At 51.6% G+C, this 21,881-nt stretch overlaps 1 protein-coding gene, 1 long non-coding RNA gene and 2 other non-coding genes across 7 annotated transcripts; all 4 read left to right on the plus strand.

Moving 5' to 3' along the window:
• Positions 1-776: 776 nt before the first annotated feature.
• On the plus strand, positions 777-6,764 carry LOC142004745 (uncharacterized). Of its 4 annotated transcripts, none has more exons than XR_012643023.1 (8): positions 777-816; positions 1,504-1,655; positions 2,921-3,045; positions 3,532-3,612; positions 4,809-4,923; positions 5,014-5,143; positions 5,781-5,850; positions 6,473-6,764. It is a non-coding gene; the product is annotated as an uncharacterized LOC142004745 (long non-coding RNA). The 4 variants fall into 4 exon arrangements; XR_012643022.1 differs by lacking the exon at positions 777-816 and adding an exon at positions 1,029-1,302 and having other exon boundaries at positions 1,501-1,655; XR_012643021.1 differs by lacking the exon at positions 777-816 and adding an exon at positions 1,029-1,302.
• Positions 5,438-5,515, plus strand: LOC142005121 (small nucleolar RNA SNORD126). Its single transcript, XR_012643077.1, has one exon. It is a non-coding gene; the product is annotated as a small nucleolar RNA SNORD126 (small nucleolar RNA).
• LOC142005120 (small nucleolar RNA SNORA79) lies at positions 6,150-6,296 on the plus strand. Its single transcript, XR_012643076.1, has one exon. It is a non-coding gene; the product is annotated as a small nucleolar RNA SNORA79 (small nucleolar RNA).
• Positions 6,765-16,012: 9,248 nt separating the features above from the next.
• On the plus strand, positions 16,013-21,316 carry CCNB1IP1 (cyclin B1 interacting protein 1). The gene is made up of 3 exons (XM_074982689.1): positions 16,013-16,512; positions 18,199-18,532; positions 20,208-21,316. Exons 1-3 carry the CDS (start codon positions 16,216-16,218, stop codon positions 20,405-20,407), a joined length of 831 nt encoding a protein of 276 aa, XP_074838790.1. The 5' UTR covers positions 16,013-16,215; the 3' UTR covers positions 20,408-21,316.
• The last annotated feature ends 565 nt before the right edge of the window (positions 21,317-21,881 follow it).

Here is a 21,881-nt window from a genome sequence, read left to right on the forward strand (position 1 = left end):
CATTCCAGAACTACATTTTTCAGAATCAAGAGCCTAAACTGGGATTTGTAAACTCAGCTTTTGCCTCCTCAGACATGGGCTGACTTCCAGAAATGTTGAACACAGCTGCTCCGTGCTTTTGAAGGTTAGCTCCATTTAAAAGCCTACATCAGGATTTCTGGCCCGTTGCTCTGAAAATCCGGCCGAGCGTTGAAAGGTGGGAAAACTTTTAACCCAACATTGCATTCCCTAATGCAGAGTGGAAAATCTTTTTGGAGAGAGTTCTCCAAAAGTCACTGATTTCTGTCCAATAGTAACACAGAGATGACAGTGCTAGTCTATATAGTATCAAAACAAAAGCACAGTCCAGTAGCACTTTAAAGACTAATAAATCACCTAATAGTTATTTTATTAGTCTTTAAAGTGCCACTGGACTGCTTTTTTGTTTTGATTTCTGTCCAAAATGAGCAAAGAACAAGTGTGAAAAATTGAGAATGGGGGAAAGGGAACAGGTGATTATATTTTAAAAAGCCCCAAATGGTAGGGCTCTCTCTAAAGACGGGACATCTAGTGCCTCTGTTTTTGTCACACAGCTTTTCCTAAAGCCAGTTGTGTAAAGACCTTTACCCACCTAGTCTGAGCAGCCTCAACCGATCAATGCTTCTGCAGCGAAGCTTGATTCAGGGGAGTAATTCACCGACCGATTTATGCTTTTAGCCAATAGCAAAGCTGGTTCCTTTCCTGTCCCGCCTACCCCTTCCTTTCATTTGTCTCTCTTTTCTCAGCACTGGGCTGCTTCCTGTTTCCTGTAAGTGTTTTTCCAGACCAGCGTGCTTGGTGAGTTGCAAGCTTGGTAGCTGGGGTTGAATCCTTTGCTGATCGGAATGTATTTGTTGCCATCCGCTCCTGTGTTAGGGCTGGAAGAAATGCACTTAAGCTGTGTGTCATGTAGGGAGGTCTTTATTGTGGGTGGAGTTTGGCCCTGGAGCTGTTGATTTCAAAGTCCCCAGCTGCCTCCCACTTTTAGGTGCGGCCAAGGCAGGGGGAAAGTGGTGTGTGTGTGTGTGTGTGTGTGTGTGTGTGTGTGTGTGTGTGTGTGTGTGTGTGTGTGTGTGTGTGTGTGTGTGTGTGTGTGTGTGTGTGTGTGTGTGTGTGTGTGTGTGTGTGTGTGTGTGTGTGTGTGTGTGTGTGTGTGTGTGTGTGTGTGTGTGTGTGTGTGTGTGTGTGTGTGTGTGTGTGTGTGTGTGTGTGTGTGTGTGTGTGTGTGTGTGTAAAAATGTGACCTGAAATTCCCATTGAATTGGAAGTCCCCGGGTGAAGCAGGTAGGATGATTTGTCCCTGTGCTTTAGTAAATTGCTGTGTGTTCTCAGCATTCCTCTCCCTGCCTGCATGAAACCCCACGGAGCTGCCCTCTGCTCCCCCACCTCACTGTGCCTGGATGACTTCATTCAGGGCAGGTGCTGCAGAGCTCAGAAGCGAACCCAGGAGTCCTGGTGCTTTAATTCTGCCTTTGAATCCAGCAGAGTCTTGTCCCGACCCTGGAAGGAAGAGCAGAGGCCTGAGATCCCCGCCTCCTGCTGCAACCAAAGCATAAGGAGTTGCAGGTGTTTCAGGTGCAGAGCCGTGGGCGTATCTCTTTCAGAGGGAAAACCAACCGCATGGTGAAGGAGGCTGGGTGAGCCAGGGGCTTTCTGCTGGGATTGGCTTTGACCGGGGGTTCGGAAAAGTGCTGGGGGTGGTGGTGAAATTACCCATTCTGTGTGTGGTAGAAAAGCTGGGGATTTGAATGTGGTTGGATTTTTGGTCTGGCTTTTCTCCGCACTCTGTCATTTGCAGGGTGGGGGGGACACCACGGGAAAGAAGTGGCAGCTGAGTCACAAGAGAAGGCCCTGGCATGAGCTCTGCTGGCCTTGAAACACGTGGTGGAGTTCAGAGGCTGGTCTCAGCCCATTGTGGCTCCAGTGGTAAAACTCCCGTCTGTTCCTGCGGTGTCCCTCTTGCCATCCAGCACCTCTTTTTAAAAAGGGTGGGGAGTCAGGACTCCTAGGCCCTGATCCTGTCCCATGAGTGACCCTGAGCGAGTCACTCTGTGCCTGTCCTGGTGCCTCAGTTTCCCCATCTGCACAGTATGAATAACACCTCATAGGATGCGTTTGTGGCTTGGTTCACGAGTGATTATAAAAGGGTCTGAAATCTGGGATGGGAATTCCTTGAAAAAGGAGGAGGCATTAAATACAATTGCTATTGCATCTGCTTTGACACCTTATTCTCTACAGGGGCATATGTATTTCGTAGCCTGTGGGTCATCCCAGACTGTATCCTCATCTGTAGCATCTTCAGACTCTTTTTACCTCCCAAGATAGATAAGCCAGTAACATTTTTTTATGCAGGTTGGAAGGATACTCGAGAGCCTGGGATCTGGGAAAGGCTCAGAGGAAGTCCTATGCAGAGAGATTCTCTACCCTGTCCTATGGCAGAGTGGGATGTGGCCTGGTTGCCAAGTTTTGGATCTGGAAATGGAGCAGTGTGGCGGCCAATTCAGGGCAGTAATGGATTCAGTTAATTAGACAGAAAATTAGAGCTGCCTAAGATCGTTGGCCTAAGAGGCCTGACTTTGGGGTTAGTGCAGGCTTGTTCCCAGCCGTCTGCTGTGTATCGCTTTGAGTCTAGTTTTAAAGGCCCAAAGAAAATCGGGAAGAGCTGAGACTAGGAGCGTAAAGCCTTTTGGATGAGAGGAAGAAGGACTCGGCAGTTAGGGTATTAACTTTGGCCTTGAGGTTTGTCTCTGTTACAAATTCCTCGTGTGACCTTGAGCAGGTCTTAGTCTCTCTGGGGCAGAGTTTTACAGGTACTTGGGCACATGAAGGCACAGATCGATGTGTAGTGAAATGTGTGGGAGCACATTGTTGCCTGACATCTGATTTAATTCTGCCCCTTTAGGTGCCCCCGGACATTTAAAACACTGGTGGGATGACTCCATTCCCTGTCTATAAAATGAGGACGACGGCAGTGGCCGACCTCACCAGGAAGAGATTGTGAGGTGCTCAACTGATAAAGGGCACCAGGTAAGCTTGAGCTTCATTTGGATCTGTTCATGGTGCTGCTGCTCGCTGTGTGACCTTGGCCAAGTCATTTTGCGGCTGGGCCTCAGTTTCCCCACTTAATGGGCATGATGTTGAATTTGCAGGGTAGAAAAGAAAGCACTTGGGTTGGGAGTGTTAGAGGATCCTAAAGAGGTGGGAAGTTACTTTAGCTCTCTTAGGCTTCTCTGAAAGCCCCAGGGTTGGAGACTTTTTAAAGCAGGGACCTAAAGATGGACAAACCCTTACTACTGCATTAATTGTAGTGAGTGTAGCTTCTGTATTATCAGTGAGTTGCGGCTGCTTAACCCCCAAAGGTAGGAACATCCTGCTGGAGAGGTTTTCACAGTCCTGTCTCTAACGTAACCTTTACAAACTTCTTTTCTAACATAGCTGGTGGAGCGCGAGGCGGTCTGGGGGCCAGTTTTGGTCTGTGTGTCCTAAACAGCTGTTTTTCTCCCTTCAAATTAGGCTGGACATGGAACTGGTGTGCTGGGAGGCAGCTGTTGCTTTGGACAATGCCACGTTCCAGTTATGGGGAACAATGAGCTGGTAAGAGATTGGCCCCTTATAGAGGGGGAGCGCCTGCCCATTCTTTGTTACAGTTCAAGTGTCAGAATGCAGGGGCACCTGGAGTGGGCTAGAACAGTGGGGCAGGGTCCCCCAGCTCAGGGGGATTGTGTAGGAATGGTTAGTGCCAGATGAGTCAAATCTCTTTGCAGAGAAGCAGGCCTGGGGGTCAGGACTTTTGCGTTCTATTCGCCTACCTCTCTGTAAGTGCTTTACCATGACCTTGATTGCTCTCTCTTCCCCTAATTACCGCAGGCCGAGGCATATCAAACCTTCAGCCCCGGTATATATATTCCACTGCACTCCCCAAAGACCGGGGCTGAAGGTTTGATATGCCTCGGCCTGCGGTAATTAGGGGAAGAGAGAGCAATCAAGGTCATGGTAAAGCACTTACAGAGAGGTAGGCGAATAGAACGCAAGAGTCCTGACCCCCAGGCCTGCTTCTCTGCAAAGAGATTTGACTCATCTGGCACTAACCATTCCTACACAATCCCCCTGAGCTGGGGGACCCTGCCCCACTGTTCTAGCCCACTCCAGGTGCCCCTGCATTCTGACACTTGAACTGTAACAAAGAATGGGCAGGCGCTCCCCCTCTATAAGGGGCCTATATAATCTTTTTTTTTTCCAGTTCCAAAGTCAGATATCTGTCTCTGGCTGTGCTGACTGCTCCAGTATTGAGCTAGGATAGTAAACTGCACCCAGGGTGATGTAAAGCCAAAGAGCCACACTAACCTACTAGCTTGTGGTGTAAACACCAGATTTTAAATCTTCGGTGTCCAGGACTGGTTAATGTCTTTGCCCTTCTGCTGCAGATAAACGGGTTGGAAGCTGTTAGGGACCCTCACTGGGGACCTTAAAAGAATTTGAGAGCCTGTCTGATTGCTGTGGCAGTTAAGGGGGCTGTGAAATCTCTTGCAAAGGGAGGAGTGTGGTCCACTGTCCCATATACTGGCACCTAGACCACTTCCTAAGAAAGAGAATGAGTCTCCTCCACAGGTCTGAGAGCCAGCTGGCTTTTAGCTCAAACTGTAGGGGTCCAACACTGAGCTCCAGATGTCCCAGGTTCAGGCCCACCTGTGGATGGTTATGCAAATATGGGCGCTCACCCGGTTGTCTGCTAAAACATCCCCCTCCCTTCCTCTGGTGCACTTGATTCTGTCTGCCTCTCTCCATCCCAGAAATGACTTCCTTGTCCTGCTGTCTTCCCCCCTGTGGATGCTGTGGGCTCTTTCTACTCTTAGAGTGGAGCTGCTCTGTGGCGTGCTGAGGAGTCGGTCTGAGATGGATCCAGAGGTACCGCCGATCTCTGGTCTACCTGCAGCAGCAGAGCAGAGGAAACATCTACTGGGCACACCCTAATGTCTGTTAATTTGCCTGTTGCAGGTGGTGGAGAGGATGGAGGGTGACTCCCTGCCTCTGTGAAATGATTGACTGCAGCTGACCAATGAAGTGACTGAATCTTGAAAATGGGCTGTGGTGGAACATCCCGGCCCAGAGCACCAACGACGTAAGGGTGAGGGGCTCCAGCTGTGTCGGGCCTTAGAGCAAAGGAACTGAGTGGTGGTACGGCATCTGTGAGCAGCCTCCTTTGTAAGCTGAGCACCTGGGTGGCCACCTGGGAAACATTCATGGGCTGCCCAGCTGACTACCCTAACTCCCGCAGCTGGCAGCATGTGCTTCTATTGGTTATGGCCTTGATGCACACAACAAAATTTATTCAGCCCATAGGTGCGGGGGTGGGGGTGGAAATAGAGGGAATACTTGGCAGTGGCTTGTGTGGCAGGGGCAACAACATGGCCCCCTGTAGGGTCTGCTGTGATGATCTGCATGTTCAGTCCGTGTTTCACCTGATCTCCCCTGATTACACACATGCCCTGAGCAGACTAACGAAACAAGCGCCTGCAGCTGAAATCTGATTTGGGGACGGGGAAACAAGCTCTAATGGTCCCGGAGGCAAGCGTTTGTAAAGTCCCCGACAGCGAGGAGAACAAGTAGCAGCTCCCTGGAACTCTCCTCAGAAACGTTGGCTGACTTCTGTGCAGTGAAGGAGGCCCGTAGATGCAAGGAGATGTTTTCTGTGCAGTTGATAGGTCTTGTTTTTCCCCCTCTTTTTGTCATGGCCTGGAAGTATTTCTTCTTTGTTTCCATAGATGCTCTGAAGACCTGATTGGCTGGATTTGTTTCTACCCTTGCTCGGGATCCCTTCCAGAAATTACAGGTGTAAGTTCTGCTCTAAGTTTGTATATGTTTACTTTCTTATCATGGCCAACAAGTGCCTGGCATAAAACATACTGTGCCTTCTTTGTTCAGAACCCATTCGGTGACCGTCTCTGAGCTGATCTTGCAAACGTTGCCAGGCTATCTTTCGGTGCCTGCGGATGCTTTCAGAGAGCCATGTCTGTGTGCATGCATAAATGGGAGCTCGTTGCTGCAGGACTTCAGTGAGGAAGCTGTTGGGGGAAATTCATGGGCTATTCTTTCCTTTTGCTCCCAGCACTGCTTATTTAAATGGGTGACCGCGACGACCGTTCCTCTTGCTGCCTTGAGCCATCGGCAGTGGGATTTTGTGCCGTCGCAGATTAAACTTGGCCTTTCTTCACTCAGAGTGCCCTTGGATGGGTTGGCCGTCTGTTGGCACCTTCTGAATTTTGCGGGGTCAGACACTCAGAGGACTTTTTAGGAACAGAAATGGGGTTTGAAAACTGCTTGCTCTGTACATACTTCTCTGCAAACTTTAGGCAGTGGACTGTAGTAACCAGACAGTGATTTTTACAATCTCATTACGTCTCTGGAAGTGCTTTACCATGACCTTGATTTATCTCCCTTCCCTCAATTCCTGCAGGGTGAGGTGCATACAACCTTCAGCTCTGGCCTTTGGAGTGTCACTGAGATGAAGCATTAGGAGTTGTACAGTGTAAGACGCAACTGTGTCTCCATTCCTCCTCTTCAGGATGGAGCTCTTATCTTTACAGGGGTGATTTGAGATGAGCCTTCAAGGAGGATGTCTTTCCCTCTGCCAGCATCAACGGTAAGAGAGAATTTGGGCTTGAAGATTAAAAGAACTGCCCCAACACTTTGAAATCACGCCTGGGAAAGCCTATACTAGAAACAGGATAAATAATAATAAAACTAAAATAAATGTGTAAGAATTGGGCTCTTTTTGTACGAACGGCCTGTGATAGAACTGACGGGGGGGCGGGGGGTAAATAGAGCTTTCTCGACTCCAGTCGACTGGTCTAAATTCAGCCCTGGTCAGGAGTTTCTGTGGCTGGGATGTTAAGTGGTGCCTTTTGAAAATCCCGTTGCTGTCTGAAGGCTTTTCAGATGCCCTTTCTGAGCAGCGAGTTGGGGTTCAACGTCATGGCTGAAATACAGTATCTGCCCAGATATTTTTCAGGTTCTCAGCCACTACTGTATCTGTGGACCTTATACAAAACTGAGGATCGGGGGTTGATCATCAGTGGTCTATTGATGGCTGGGCCCAAAATTCTTTTCAGGGAGTTGAAAGTGGACACAGTGGCTATGTCTATAGTCGAAGCACCTGTCTGTCGACTGGGAAATCTCCACGGAATCGCTGTGCACACATTGCATCTACACCCAACTTGCTCTGTCCACAGAGAACTGCCAGACTGCACTGCCCTCAGAAAGCAAAATGGCAGCTTTGCAAAGTGGGCTGCCCGTCAACCAGAAGTCCTCTTTGCCCACAGAAGGGTCTACACTGCACTTCTGTAGACAAGATTGTTATGCCTCAAATTTTTGAGGGATAATACTGTCATAGAATCAGGGCTGGAAGGGACCTCAGGAGGTCATCTAGTCCAGCCCCCTGCCTAAAGCAGGATTGACCCCCACTAAGACATTCCAGCCAGGACCTTGTCTAGCCAGGACTTTAAAAACTTGGAGGGATGGAGAATCTACCACTTCTCTAGGCAGCGCATCCCAAATGCTTCACCCCACTCCTGCTGTAATAATTTTTCCTAATATCCAACCTACACTTCTCCCTCTGGAACTTCAGACTATTGCTCCTTGTTCTGCCATCTTCCCCACTGAGAACAGTTTCTCACCCTCCTCTTTAGAGCTCCCCTTCAGGAAGTTGACAGCTGCTACTAAATCACTCCTGAGTCTTCTGTTCTGTAAACTAAACAAGCCCAAATCCCGCAGCCTGTCCTCAGAGGTCTTGTGCTCCAGCCCCTTAATCATTTTTGTTGCTCTCCTCTGAACCTGGTCCAAAACATCTACATCATTTTCACACAGGGGGGCCCAAAACTGGACACGATATTCCAGCTGTAGCCTCACCAGTGCCGTTCAGACTCTGTCGACAGAATGCTTTAAGTGTGTGGATGTTCCCTGAGTTATGTTAACAGAAGGCCCCTTCTGTCGCCAAAACTCCAGTGTAGACACAGCCAGGATGTTTTTTACTACCCATCCTGGGCAGGCCAAGCTGACATGTTTCAAGTGCTCTCAGGATTTGGACGCTTAGTTCTAATTTGGGGAAAAAAAAAAAAAAAAAAAAAAAAAGGAACTTGACACCAAATAAACAGCAGCGACCCTTTCCCCTTGTCCAGGCAGCCGCTGCTACAGACTTGCTATGTCTTGGAGCCCTTGAGCAGCAAGAGAGAGGGAGCTGGGTGCCAGGGTGGGGGGATATTGGCAGCATGCGACCCCAGCCTGGGGGGAATGGCATTTTGGGGAAGGAGACTCATAGTTCCTGGTATAAAAGAAAACATGGTGCAGAAAAAGCCCTTGCTGGGGAGTGGGGTTAGAGGGCTGCCCCGTGACAAATCCACCAAAATGTAGCTCATTACCCAGTGGGAAGAGAATGACTGCTCCATGGAGCTGGGCCCTGTCCTCTCTGGGAACCATAAGCTACCCGCCCAGCTGAGGATCAAAATGAGGTTGTTACACAACTTTTTCTTGTGTGCTGGATCCCCTGGTGTCCTGAGAGTAGGGCAGCCTAAGACAGATGCAGCAGCCTGGGGCAGTAACTTTTGGGGAGCCACTAGCTGTCTCCAGCCCCCTGTGACTGCAAAACAGCTCTTGCCACTGAAGGATGTAGAAAGGGAAGCCAACAGCTGAAGCCACAGGGCAACTTCTGAGCCCTTGGTGGGGGAGTGGAGGGGTTACAAAGCTGCTGGCACGGAGGGAGGTGCAGGGAGGCCTGTAATTAGAGTGGGTGGCAGGGTGGCACACAGGCTTCTCGTGGAGGAATGCAAGGAGTCAATACGGCCATTAACCTCAGCCTACAAAGCTATAGACTCATAAAACATTAGAACTGGAAGAGACTTTCAAGAGGTCAAGTCAAGTACCCTGCCTTCATGGCCGGACCAAACACCATCTAGACCATCCCGGATAGACGTCTGTCTAACCTACTCTGAAATATCTCCAGTGAGGGAGGTTCCACAACCTCCCGAGGCAATTTATTCCAGAGTTTAGCCATTACAGGTACAAGCCACCATGTTAAACCCATGTGCAAGAATGCTCAACCCTCCCAACAAGTTTTGCAGTGAGGGTGGGTGGCCGATAAAAGCCATGTGCAGTTCTTGTATGATGAGGTTACTTTGGGGGAGGGGCAAGGGGGAGGTGAGACTAGGAAAGGGGGTGTCCTTTAGCAGCCTGGAAAATTGAGTCCACAGCTCTTGCAAGTTGCTGAGCCTGGTTGCTCATGACTCACCACTATGCAAAAGGAACCATTTTGGTACCTTACAGGTGCTGTTTTAATGTGGGTTGAGAGCAGTGGGGGGTTGCCCTATGCCTGGGGTGTTTATGAGGAGAAGCAGCCATAGTTCATGGGAGGACAGAGACACGGTGCTGCTTTGATACACATTTGGGCCTGAGTGGGTCATTTTGATTGGGCTTTTGGCAACGTGTGAGGTGCCATTTTGAAGGGGGCAGGGAGGTGGTGTGTTGGTGTCTTGTCATAGTTTTTACTGGGCTCTAATGGGTGTTGTTTTGAGATGGGTTGAGGGTGGCTTTTTGTGGGGAAAACCTCGAGTGTCACTTGGACATACATCGTAGAAGGCATTTGGGTACCAGTGTAACATGGCTTTAGGGGGAAACTGGATGCCATTTTAATTGGGAGTGGACATATATGTGCTTTGTTCCATGTGTTTCACAGGGATTCCATAGGTGCCAGTTTTCTGTGGCTCAGGGGCGAGTGTCCTGTTGATGGGGGTGAGGGAGGGGGCATCCAGGTTATGTTTACCTTGGGAACCCATGGATGCCATTTTGACATGAGTCGGGAGTGGTCACATAGGTGCCCTGTTGCTGTGGCTGGAGAAGCAAGCAGGTGGGGGCTGTTTACATTGAGAAGCAGTGGGTGCTGGTTACACTGGGTGCCTGTAGGTGCCATTTTCATGCAGATCCAGAGCAAGTGGGTGGGTGCTGCGTTAGGGTGGGCGCAGGAGCGGGTATTCGGGTGCCATATTGATGTGGGTCAGGCAGCGGGTGTATGGGTGCTGTTTAGATTGGGAACGCCTCATTTCTGTGCATGCCCCGCTGGGAATGGGTGAGTTCCCTGTTGACGTGGGTTGGTAGCCAGTGTGCTGGTGCTGTTTGCCCTCGCTGCCATTTTCCTGTGGATGAGGAGCGGGAGTGTGGGTGCCCTGTAGGAGTGGATCAGTGGATGCCCTATTGGGGCGGGAATGAGCAGCCACGCTGTTGGTGAGGGGCAGGAGCGGTGGTGTGCAGGCAGGCGCCCTGTTGGTGTGGAGGCAGGAGCAGGTGTGGAGATGGGAGTGGGCAGGTGGGTGCCCTGTTGGCGTGGGTCTGGAGCAGGTATATGGGAGCTGTTTGGGAACTGAGGGAGGCCATTTTTCAGTGTGTGGGGAGTCGGCGTGTGGGTGTCCCATTGGCGTGGGTCTGGAGCGGGCATATGGGAGCTGCTTGGGAACTGAGGGAGGCCATTTTTCATTGTGTCAGGAGTCGGCCTGTGGGTGCCCCATTGGCGTGGGTCTGGAGTGGTCATATGGGAGCTGTTTGGGAACTGAGGGAGGCCATTTTTCATTGTGTCAGGAGTCGGCCTGTGGGTGCCCCATTGGCGTGGGTCTGGAGAGGGCATACAGGAGCTGTTTGGGACCTGAGGCAGGCCATTTTTCATTGTGTCAGGAGTCGGCCTGTGGGTGCCCCATTGGCGTGGGTCTGGAGAGGGCATATAGGAGCTGTTTGGGAACTGAGGGAGGCCATTTTTCAGTGTGTCAGGAGTCGGTGTGTGGGTGCCCCATTGGCATGGGTCTGGAGCGGTCATGTAGGAGCTGTTTGGGAACTGAGGGAGGCCATTTTTCAGTGTGTCAGGAGTCGGTGTGTGGGTGCCCCATTGGCATGGGTCTGGAGCGGTCATGTAGGAGCTGTTTGGGAACTGAGGAAGGCCATTTTTCATTGTGTCAGGAGTCGGTGTGTGGGTGCCCCATTGGCGTGGGTCTGGAGCGGTCATGTAGGAGCTGTTTGGGAACTGAGGAAGGCCATTTTTCATTGTGTCAGGAGTCGGTGTGCGGGCGCCCCATTGGCGTGGGTCTGGAGAGGGCATACAGGAGCTGTTTGGGAACTGAGGGAGGCCATTTTTCATTGTGTCAGGAGTCGGTGTGTGGGCGCCCCATTGGCGTGAGTCTGGAGAGGGCATACAGGAGCTGTTTGGGACCTGAGGGTGGCCATTTTTCAGTGGGCATGAGGGCACCCTTTGGACAGGGGGACGGGCACCAGCTCAGCAGCACTTCCCCCTGGGCTCCTGCCTGGGTTGGGCAGCAGAGGATCTGCCCATCTCTTCCCCTGCCCTCCCCTCCCTCACAGAAGCCAAGGCGGGAGGAGGGGTCGGACCCAACCATTTCCGCAGAAGGGGGTTGTAGCCTTTAAACAGCAAACCGGCCTCTGGGGGACCCACTTTCCACATCGATTTCTCATTCAAATAATGCGTAGCACGTCCCGCCGCGCTAGATGAAGTCTGAGGCCCCTTTTCCCTCCCTTCTCCCCCCTCCGTCTCTACAATGGTACGTCCCGCTCCCCCCTCCTTCCCCGAATGGCGCTTTGGCGCCAAAGCGCGCGCGGGAGGGGCGGGGGGCGGGACCGGAGAGCTGCCGGGGGAGGGGCGCGCGCTGAAGCAGCGGCGCATGCGCACGGACGGTTGCTCATTTTCCCGCCGTTCCCACCCGCCCCCACAACCGTTTATTAACGGCTGCGTGGTTTAAAAAGGGCGGGTCAGTGCGAGACCAGCCTCAGAGCCCTGAGGGGAGATGTTAACTCTTCCTCAGCCTCTATGACAGCCTCAGCCCATATCACTGAGAGGGGATATTAGCTCCTCCTCAGACCCCACGTCAGCCTGAGACCCATATCAGGGGGGTGGGGGAGATTAACCCCTCCTCAGCCCCTATGACAGCCTCAGCCTCATATTACTGAGCGGGGGGGGGGGGGGGGGGAGATATTAACCCATCCTCAGCCCCTATGACAGCCTCAGCCCCATATCACTAAGGAAGGCAGATATTAACTCCTCAGGTCCATATTGCTGAGTGGGGAGATATGAACTCCTCAGCTTCTATGTCAGCCTCAGCCCCCCTACCATCACGGGGGGAAGGGAGATATGAACTGCTCCTCAGCCCCTATGTCAGCCTCAGCCCCATATCACTGAGGGGAGGAAATATTAACCTCTCCTCAGACCCTATATCAACCTCAGCCCCATATCACTGAGGCAGGGGAGATATTAACCCCTCCTCGGCCCCTAATCACTGAGGGGAGGAGATACTAACTCCTTTTCAGCCCCTATATCAACCTCAGCCCCATATCACTTGGGGGGGTGGATATTAACTCTTTCTCAGACCCATATCACAGCAGGGGGATATATTAACCCCTCCTCAGCCCCTATGACAGCCTCAGCCACATATCACTGAGCACGGGAGGTAGTAACCCCTCCTCAGATCCCATGTCAACCTCAGCCCCATATCACTGAGGGGGGAGATATTAAACCCTCCTCAGCCCCTATGACAGCCTCAGCCCCATATCACAGCAGGGGTATATATTAACCCCTCCTCAGCCCCTATGACAGCCTCAGCCACATATCACTGAGCGCGGGAGGTAGTAACTCCTCCTCAGACCCCATGTCAACCTCAGCCCCATATCACTGAGGGGGGAGATATTAAACCCTCCTCAGCCCCTATGACAGCCTCAGCCCCATATAACTGAGGGGGGGAGTTAGTAACCCGTCGTCTGCCCCTGTGTCAGCCTCAGCCCCATATCACTGAGGAAGGCGGATATTAACTCCTCCTCAGCCCCATATCACTGAGCGGGGGAGGTAGTAACCCCTCCTCAGCCCCATATCACTGGGGGGGAGGTAGTAACCCCTCCTCAGACCCTGTGTCAGCCTCAGCCCCATATCGCTGGGCGGGGGAGATATTAACCCCTCCTCAGACCCCATGTCAGCCTCAGCCCCATATCACTGAACGGGGAAGGTAGTAACCCCTCCTCAGCCCCATATCGCTGTGGGGGGAAGATATTAACCCCTCCTCAGACCCCATGTCAGCCTCAGCCCCATATCACTGAACGGGGGAGGTAGTAACCCCTCCTCAGCCCCATATCGCTGGGGGGGGTGAGAGATTAACCCCTCCTCAGACCCCATGTCAACCTCAGCCCCGTATTACTTGGGGGGGCGGGATATCAACTCTTCCTGAGCCCCAAATCACTGAGGGGAGATATTAACCCTTCCTCAGCCCCTATGGCAACCTCAGCCCCATATCACTCGGGGGGAGAGATTAGCACCTCCTCAGACCCCATATCAGCCTCAGACCCATATTAAGCCCTCTTCAGGTGCCATGTCAGCCTCACCCCCATATATAAACGTGTCAGGTTCCCTCACGCAGTGCCAAGGCACAGCCACCATTGCGGTGAGGGGCTGTTGGTGACTCAGAGGCACTGACCAGCCCAATGGGCGACCGCCCCCTCCTCTGTCCCACACACACTACTAAAAACACCAGTGTTTGCCCCCCACCCCTAGCAGGCAGGATCTCGTTTGGGTGCCCAGCGTGCTTCTGCAGTGGCACTTTTGGCTCACGCCAAGCCCAGGCAGGCGGTTGCCCTAACGAGGCCACGTTAAGGACTCGCTGGTGTCAACCAGACCCAAGTTAACACATGCAAAGTCCCAGTACTGCTGTGGGGTGAAACCCTGTTGGAGATATGAAAATGCACCATATGGACACATGCCCATACACAGGTGCAAGAAGTAGGGGTACACGGGTTCCTGCAGTACCCCCATATTTTGCACCCAGTTTCCCCATACCCCAGGCTGGGTCCACTGCCTAGCCACCAGTCCTGAGTTCCTGTCTCTGAACATCCCCTCGGGTCCCACCAGCCCCACCAGGTTTGGTACCCATCCCGGGCGCTGCCATCCACCATCCCTGTGATCCAGATCACCAGCTCTGTGGACTCCGCTTCCATTGGGGTTCCACCGCCGGCAGGGTTTCCAACCCACAGAAATTCATTTACGGACAAAATGGGAAAAATTTACAGAGAGACAAATTGTTTTCTAGACATAATTTTTATACTATGTTAAGACGACATAAATAACCAAAAGTGAAAAGAAATCGTCATTCATACATCACAAGAACAATATGTTATTTAACTCATTTTCATTTAGTTAGCCATGGTCCGGGATGTTTTCCCTTTTGTGATCGTACATAGAATCATAGAACCCGAGGGCTGGAAGGGACCTCAGGAGGTCATCGAGTCCTGCCCCCTGCTCAAAGGAGGATCAACCCCAACTAAATCACTCCAGCCAGGGTTTTGTCAAGCCGGGGCTTAAAAACCTCTAGAGATAGAGATTCCACCACCTCTCTAGGCAATGTATTCCAGTGCTTCACCACCCTCCTGGGGAAAGACCTTTTCCTAATATCCAACCTACACCTCCCTCACTGTAACTTGAAACCATTGCTCCTTGTTCTGCCATCCGTCACCACTGAGAACAGCCTCTCTTCATCCTCTTTAGAGCCCCCCTTCAGGAAGTTGAAGGCTGACATCAAATCACCCCTCACTCTTCTCTTCTGCAAACTAAAAAAAACCCAAATCTCTCAGCCTCTCCTTGTAGGTCATGTTCTCCAGCCCCTTAATTGTTTTCATTGCCCTCCGAACACTGATAAGTAAAACATCCAATTTCCGGTGCTCCTCAGTAAAATGGCTGAAGCAGTGCAGAAGGAATTTAATTGCTAGAGAATAATTGCTGGGTTTTGAAATTTTGTTGCACTTTTGCGAAAGTTACAGACACCTTCATTTGTTATGGACACGTCCAATTTTGGCTAATTTTTTACAGACTGTCTGTAAGTTTACTGTCAGTTGTCAACTCTGACCACCGGCCCAGGGCTCTGCAGCTGCCTCTTGCTGTGGTTCGGTTGCCAACTCTCCCAGACCAGACATAAATCATGTGTATGGCATCCATTCCGTCCATTCCAGGAGAGTTGTCGTAGGTGCGACCCCACTGTGGGGCAGAGATGAAGCACAGACAGGTGTAGGTGGGGTACAGCTCAGCTCCCTCACTCTAAAAATAGTTCCCATGCCACTGTGCCTGTCCTTCATGGGCAAATATCAAACTTTCAACAGTAGGAAAACATTGCACCATTGCATTGACAATAGGCATGTCTTCCAAAGCGAGGAATCTTATATCGATGTGCGAATGGACACTGGTATTCGCTAAACCCATATTGATGGGACAACAGGAATCTGCATTGCCCATGGAGTAAACTATAATGGCAAGTAATCCCTCTACCACTGCCTGTGAAACTGACATTGGTGCACCCCTAGACCGGCCCTGAAGACATTGCAGAAAACCACTAATATACTTTGGAATTTCAAGCATTGTTTCAGGCTGGGGACTGACTGGCTAAGAAGCAGCGCAGCAGAAAAGGACCTGGGGGTTACAGTGGGATAACAGCTGGATATGGGTCAATAGGGTGCCTTTGTAGCCAAGAAGGCTAACAGCATATTGCTGTAGATTAGGAGGAACGTTTCCAGCAAACCTAGAGAGGTTATTATTCCCCTCTGTTCGGCATGGGCCACATCTGGAGTATTGCATCCAGTTCTGGGCCCCCCAGTATAAAAAAGATGTGGATGCATTGGAGCGGGTCGAGCGGAGGGCAACGAAAATGATTCAGGGGCTGGAGCACGTGACCTACAAGGAGAGGCTGAGGGATCTGGGCTTATTTAGTTTGCAGAAGAGTGAGTGGTGATTTGATAGTAGCCTTCAACTTCGTCAAGGGGTCTCTTAAAGAGGATGGAGAAAAGCTGTTCTCAGTGGTGACGGATGGCAGAACAAGAAGCACTGGCCTCAAGTTACAGAGCTGGAGGCCATGGTTGAGTATTAGGAAAAACTATTTCCCCAGGAGGGTGATGAAGCACTGGAATGCATTACCAAGAGAGGTGGTGGAATTTCCATCTCCAGAGGTTTTTAAGTCCCGGCTCGACAAAGTCCTGGCTGAGATGATTTAGTTGGGTTGACCCTGCTTTAGACAGGGTGCTGCATGTTTGTTTTACTTTATAGGTTGGGTTTGCTGAGAGGCAGATTCTCTTCCCTCACTTGCTGTTTGTTTTGGATGCAAAACCGTTGCTGTTGGTGCCATTAAAATGTCCGTGTGCGAGGACATGTTGCTGTGCAACTACCGCAAGTGCCGTGTCAAGCTCTCGGGCTACGCTTGGGTCACCGCTTGTTCCCACATCTTCTGCGACCAACACGGGAGTGGGGAATTCAGCCGTTCCCCAGCAGTCTGTCCCGCCTGCAACAGCGCCCTCTCTGGCAAGCTAGACATTGTTCGCACCGAGCTTAGTCCCTCCGAGGAATACAAGGCCATGGTGTTGGCTGGACTGCGGCCAGAGATTGTGCTGGACATCAGCTCCCGTGCACTGGCCTTCTGGACATACCAGGTAAATCCATCTAATATGGGGCTTCAACATGATGTCCTAAGCTGTCCTTGTAAACTGAGCACTTGGGTGGCCCCCCAGGAGAAATTCATATACCTTGGTGCACTGAATAAAATGCATTCCTTACATGGATGGCAAAAAAAAAATAGAGGGAACATTGCTAGGTTCCTGCAAAAGTGTCTTTGGAAATATAATTTAAAAGAAATGTTGTTTGCTAAAGGAATAAAAGATCTAAACATCAATCTTTATGGCTGTCTGTGCCTCCTAGGTGGAGGGCAGAATTGACTCCCTGAAGACTCCAAATAGCCCTTATGTTACATTTTTTTGGTCTGAAAATGTGGGAAGAAGCCAAAGGGAATGGAACAGGATTAAAATATTCAATTTTTTTGATGAGAGGGTTGACCCTTACCCTCCAGTGCTGATTCCCCAGAGTGTGGCATTGGCCACATCTTCTCTATTCAGCTGTCAGGGTAGAATCTTACTGCTCTATTAGTTGTTCATCTGTTCCTCATCCATCACTGTGGAAGTGTCTCTCTATCTTTGCGTATCATCTTTGTCGCACAACACAGCTGTGTCAAAGCACCTCACAAACGTTCATGAAGGATCCTTGACCTCTATGAGCAGTATTACGATCTCCACTTCACCTGAAGGAGAGACATTAAAGCAACATTTTTAAGTGTTCCCTCATTTTAGATGCCTCACATGTGGGTGCTGACCAGGAGTGCCATGTGACCTCATTTTCAGAAATGTTGTACACCCCGCAGCTCTTATCAGCTTCAGCTGGGACATGGAGTACTGAACACACCTGAAAATAAGTCTGTAGACATCTTATCATGGTCTCCTTAAATTAGGGGTCAGTGGGAACTGCACCCAGATTTCCGAAATCCCAATCCAGTGCCGTAACTCCAGACAACCCATCCTTTGGTGCACTGTGATCATGTTACTATACAGTAAACACTCAATTTAACGGACTAATGGGGGAAAAGGGTGTCAGTTAAACCCGAACATCAGTTAAATCAGAGGGTTTACTGAGACCCACTCCCGCCAGGCTCCCCAAGCCCCTGTACCCCGCCAAAATGCCCATTACTCACCCACTGCGGGAGGAGCTGGAGCCTGGTGCCACTCGCAGCTGGAGCTGCTCCTATGGTGTGCAGCTGCAGGGGGCCCAGTGCCATGGGGCTGGAGCTGCCCCTCCACCACGTGGACGGAGCTGCCCCCAAGCCGTGCAGCTGCAGGGAGCCCCGAGCAGACAGTCTGGAGCTTCCAGAGCCTGCCACATGACTCCAGGCACCACCGCCCCGCCGTCACCACCGGAGCCGCCACGTGCTCCTCCCACCAGGAGTGCGGGGGTAAGAAAGTGCTGACTGCCTGCATACACGCGCCACCCCAGCGGGAGGAGCACATGGTGGCTCCAGCAGCGGCGATTGTCCAGGCAGTGGTGGCTCTGGCAGCAGGGGTAAGTCCTTTACTTTTTAGGGGGCAGGTACACGGGGCAGGATTTTGGATTTTACGGCCCTGATCAAGCGGGCTGCGGGAACAACAGGGGTCTGGAGGATGTCTATTGCTCCCAAAGTCCACTAAATCGGGGTCCGTGAAAGCAAGGGTTTACTGTATTTCAAACGGAGTGACTTGACTGTCCTGTGACAATCAAAGGAGACTGTTACACCTGCCCTGATCTCCGCATCACAGGTTCACCAGGAGCGCCTGTACCAGGAATACTCCTACAGCAAGGCGGAGGGACACCTGAAGCAGATGGAGAAGGTGTACACCCAGCAGCTGCAGAGCAAGGACGTGGAACTGACTTCCATGAAGAGCGAGGTCTCCTCCCTGAAGAAGGTGCTGGAGGAGTACAAGAAGAAGTTCAGCGAGCTCTCCGAGAAGCTCATGGAGCGCAACCGCCAGTACCAGAAGCTGCAGGGTCTCTATGACAGCCTCCGCCTGCGCAACATTGCCGTGGCCAATCAGGAGGCTGCCCACGAGCCTCCCATGATGCCTCAGCCTGCTGTCTTTGGCTTCCCGTTGGGTAAGACCTGGGGTCGGGGGGTGGGGGTCTCATTTCATTACTCACACACAGACGGGTCGCAAAAGGGATCACGATACTGACACTTTTAGCCGAGAATTTAATGAGCTATAGAAACTGAACTCACCTGTTACTCCATAGAGCCGGAGGAGTGCTGTGTGTTTGGAAGGGGAGAGCTTCACACACAGCAGCCCGTCTCCAAACACCTGCCACTTCAGCAACTTCCAAATGCTGTGAACTATTTGATTAGAGATTCCTGCAGGAGACAAATTCCAAGGTTCTCAGTTGGGACAGCTGTCCACCTTGCAAACCCCTCTTGTGCTACCAGCCTCCCTCTGAGGTAACCTCAGCAGAGATGACTGAATGAGCCATGGAGATTAACCTGTTTTCTCCCCACTTAGAGAGATTTCTCCAGAACGGGGGAAAATATATGTTCCAAATCCCAAAGCTTTGAACATCCCTCGTGGGTTTCTCCAACCTTGGCTAGATGAGTGGTGTCGCCAACTCACAAATTTTACTGCGACTCTCAGGGATTTTGCTGTGTTAAAAGAGGGAAAATTTCTCAAGGTTGCACAGGAAAGAGGGAAACTATGATTTTAAACGCTACAGAACCAAAAGGAATTTTTTTTCACGTCCTATATATTTGAGGAAGTCTGTCTGTTCAAGAGCCTCTAATGGTAAGAGCTAGGACCATCCAATTTGGTGTACAGCTTCCTCTTCTCCTAACTTAGCAAGGTGAGGGTTTGGCTGTGCCAGGAAGACGGAACAGGCCTGGACTAGGATTACTTCTCATAAAACCATACAGAAAAGAGAGAAGATCATCAGACAGGTGAAAGGGGCTGTCTGGGGGTGCCCCTCCACGCTCAGGACTGTCCCAAGCCTGTCTTCCATCCCTCAGGCACCCTTTAGGGAGGTGGGTGGGGACTGCACCTTCTCCCACCCTCAGTATGTCCCAGGATGTTGCTGGCTCTTCCCCTTCATCCAGGAGCCAGGGGATATCGCATAGTTCACTAGATTCCTCATTTTGGCCAGGGAGTGTAGGGGGCAGACAGACTTGGCCCTGCTCTTGCTGGGGGACATGCACCCCGCCCCTAGCAGTGCCCACTGGTGCTGCTGTGGTCAGGGAGAGATGCTTCTCACCTGACCTCAGGCTGCTGTGGTGAGAGGAGGCTGGGGTAATCCTCTCTCCCGGGGCAGCCTGCATACTGAACCCCCCTTTCCCAGCCCATCCTAGGGGAAAGATTTAAATGAAGCGTGTACGTTTTCATTTTATTTGCTAAACAACAACAACAAAAACTCAAGGTGAGCACCCGAGCAATGCCGGGAAAATCTTCTAGCATAGCATCCTGATTTTGTAAGGGTATCTCGTGTATTTTGGGGGCAGGACTCTACAGCGTTGGCATTTGCCTCTCTCTGGTGGTGGGACGGGTAACTCATCCTCAGAAGGGTTCTGAATCCAGGCTAATAGGTTTAGCCCTAATGGAGTCAGGCCTTCAAATCTCAGCATATCCTGTGGCAATCCCAACCCTAACACCTGTATTTCAGTCATCTGTGGTCACTCATGTTCTGAGATGTGGAGAGTCTGTGTTTAACGGTCACACTAGTGTAGCGAAGTCCCTAACGTCTGGCCTGACAGAGAAGCCAGCACCCATCTGATGTTCTAACTCCCCCTTCCTAGGTAATGCTGCCAGATTCCCCGGGGACACCACACCTGTCCGGGGCAGGTGTGGGGAGGGAGACTTCCACTTCAGACCCTTCTTTGCTACATCCCCACCTGCGGGTGAATCCAGCAACAGCTTCTTCAGCTTCGCCTCTCCCAGCAACGAGCTGGAGCCACACCCTGGAGCCAGCAGGGCCTACAAGATGAAGAGGATGTAACTGACTGTGTACCTGCCTCTTGGAAACTCAGCCCATCTCTCCTGGGGGAAGAGCAAAAATGCTCATTGTCCGGGCCTGGGAGTGTCCTCCGAAACAGGGTATTTCTTTGCCGTATTGTGATGTAATCACCTCCGACTGTCACCTGCAGATGGTCTTGTCTCCTTAGGCTAGTCTGTAACGTCCTGTCACCCTTGGCCTGTAAACGTCTCACCCTTGGACTGTATTACTGGCACCCTCTTACCACCGTATCTCATCACATGTGGACCAAGATGGTCCTCAAAGGCACCTATCTACCTTTGAGGTTCTGGGCCTGGTTCCCATGTACTCTGCTGAGTGGATTACAAATGTACTTGTTGTTGTCTGTGTGTGAAAGAGGATGTCTTTGTGTGTGTGTTTGTCGCTGTGTGCACATGCAAGTCTGTGCAAGTGTGTATCCTAGTGTGTGTTTGCCTTTGTGTATGTTATGCACTGATGTGTTTCTATAAATGTGGAGTGTTGTGAATTGTCGCTGTGTGTAAGTCAGGGCGTTTATAGATGTGTGTATGCTGCTGTGTCTTTCATTTGTGTATGCACACGAGGGTGTGTATCACTTGCTGTGTGTGTGTTTAATTGCTGAATATCAGAGGGTGCATAATTCTGTGGGTGTGTTTGTGCAGCGCTCTGGGGAGGTGCGTTTTTGTTCTATATCTCTACTTCCGTTCGTGTCTGCGTGTATTTGTCTCCAGCATGTTCCCCTGGGTACCTGCCATCCATTCTGCCTTTGCAGGTATTTCCCCTTCACTTCAAGCCCAGCCGTGTAAATTTCACACTGGTTGTGCATCCCTCTCTTTCACCAGGAATAAGCACTGTTGAGCCCTGCGGTGGAAGAAGCAGGGGCGCCTCCGGCCTCTTGCTGCTGATGGATTTGTACATAGTATAAAGTGCCCTTTGTAAATAAACTGCTTCACCTTCTCAGAAATCTGATTAGCCACAAAAGGGGCCAAGGGATTGGTCTTTTCCCCCTTGGTCTCTAGTTCTCGTTGGCTGGAGGATCTCTGTGTGGGGCGGGGGAAGTGGGCGGCATGGGGAGGGCAAGTTGGGTGGGTCTGTGAGATCGGGGAAGGGTCACAGGAAGGTGAGAGGCACGGGGAGCACGGGCCAGGTGGGAGGCGAGTGGTGACCGGAGGGGGGATCCCAGTGGTAGGGGAGAGAGCCGGCAGGGGGCTGCTGGGCGGCAAGGGATGGCCGCAGCTGCAGGAGCGCGGTGTGGAGACCACAGGCCGGGTGACGGGAGCGGACACGAATCACAGCCACACTCATGTGCTGGCCCAGCTGCGCCCCCCACTCCACCCACGGCAGGGCAGGGCCGGGCCAAGTACGAGCATCCCCATGCCAGGAGCCAGGGCAGGGCACCCGGAGCGGGGAGCCAAGCCCAGCCAGCCCCACAAGACAGGCACCACCTCTAGCGGCTGCGGGGGTTGGTGTCGGAGCAGGA

Source organism: Carettochelys insculpta, chromosome 32 (genome assembly GCF_033958435.1).
Source record: "Carettochelys insculpta isolate YL-2023 chromosome 32, ASM3395843v1, whole genome shotgun sequence".
Taxonomy (NCBI): domain Eukaryota; kingdom Metazoa; phylum Chordata; order Testudines; family Carettochelyidae; genus Carettochelys; species Carettochelys insculpta.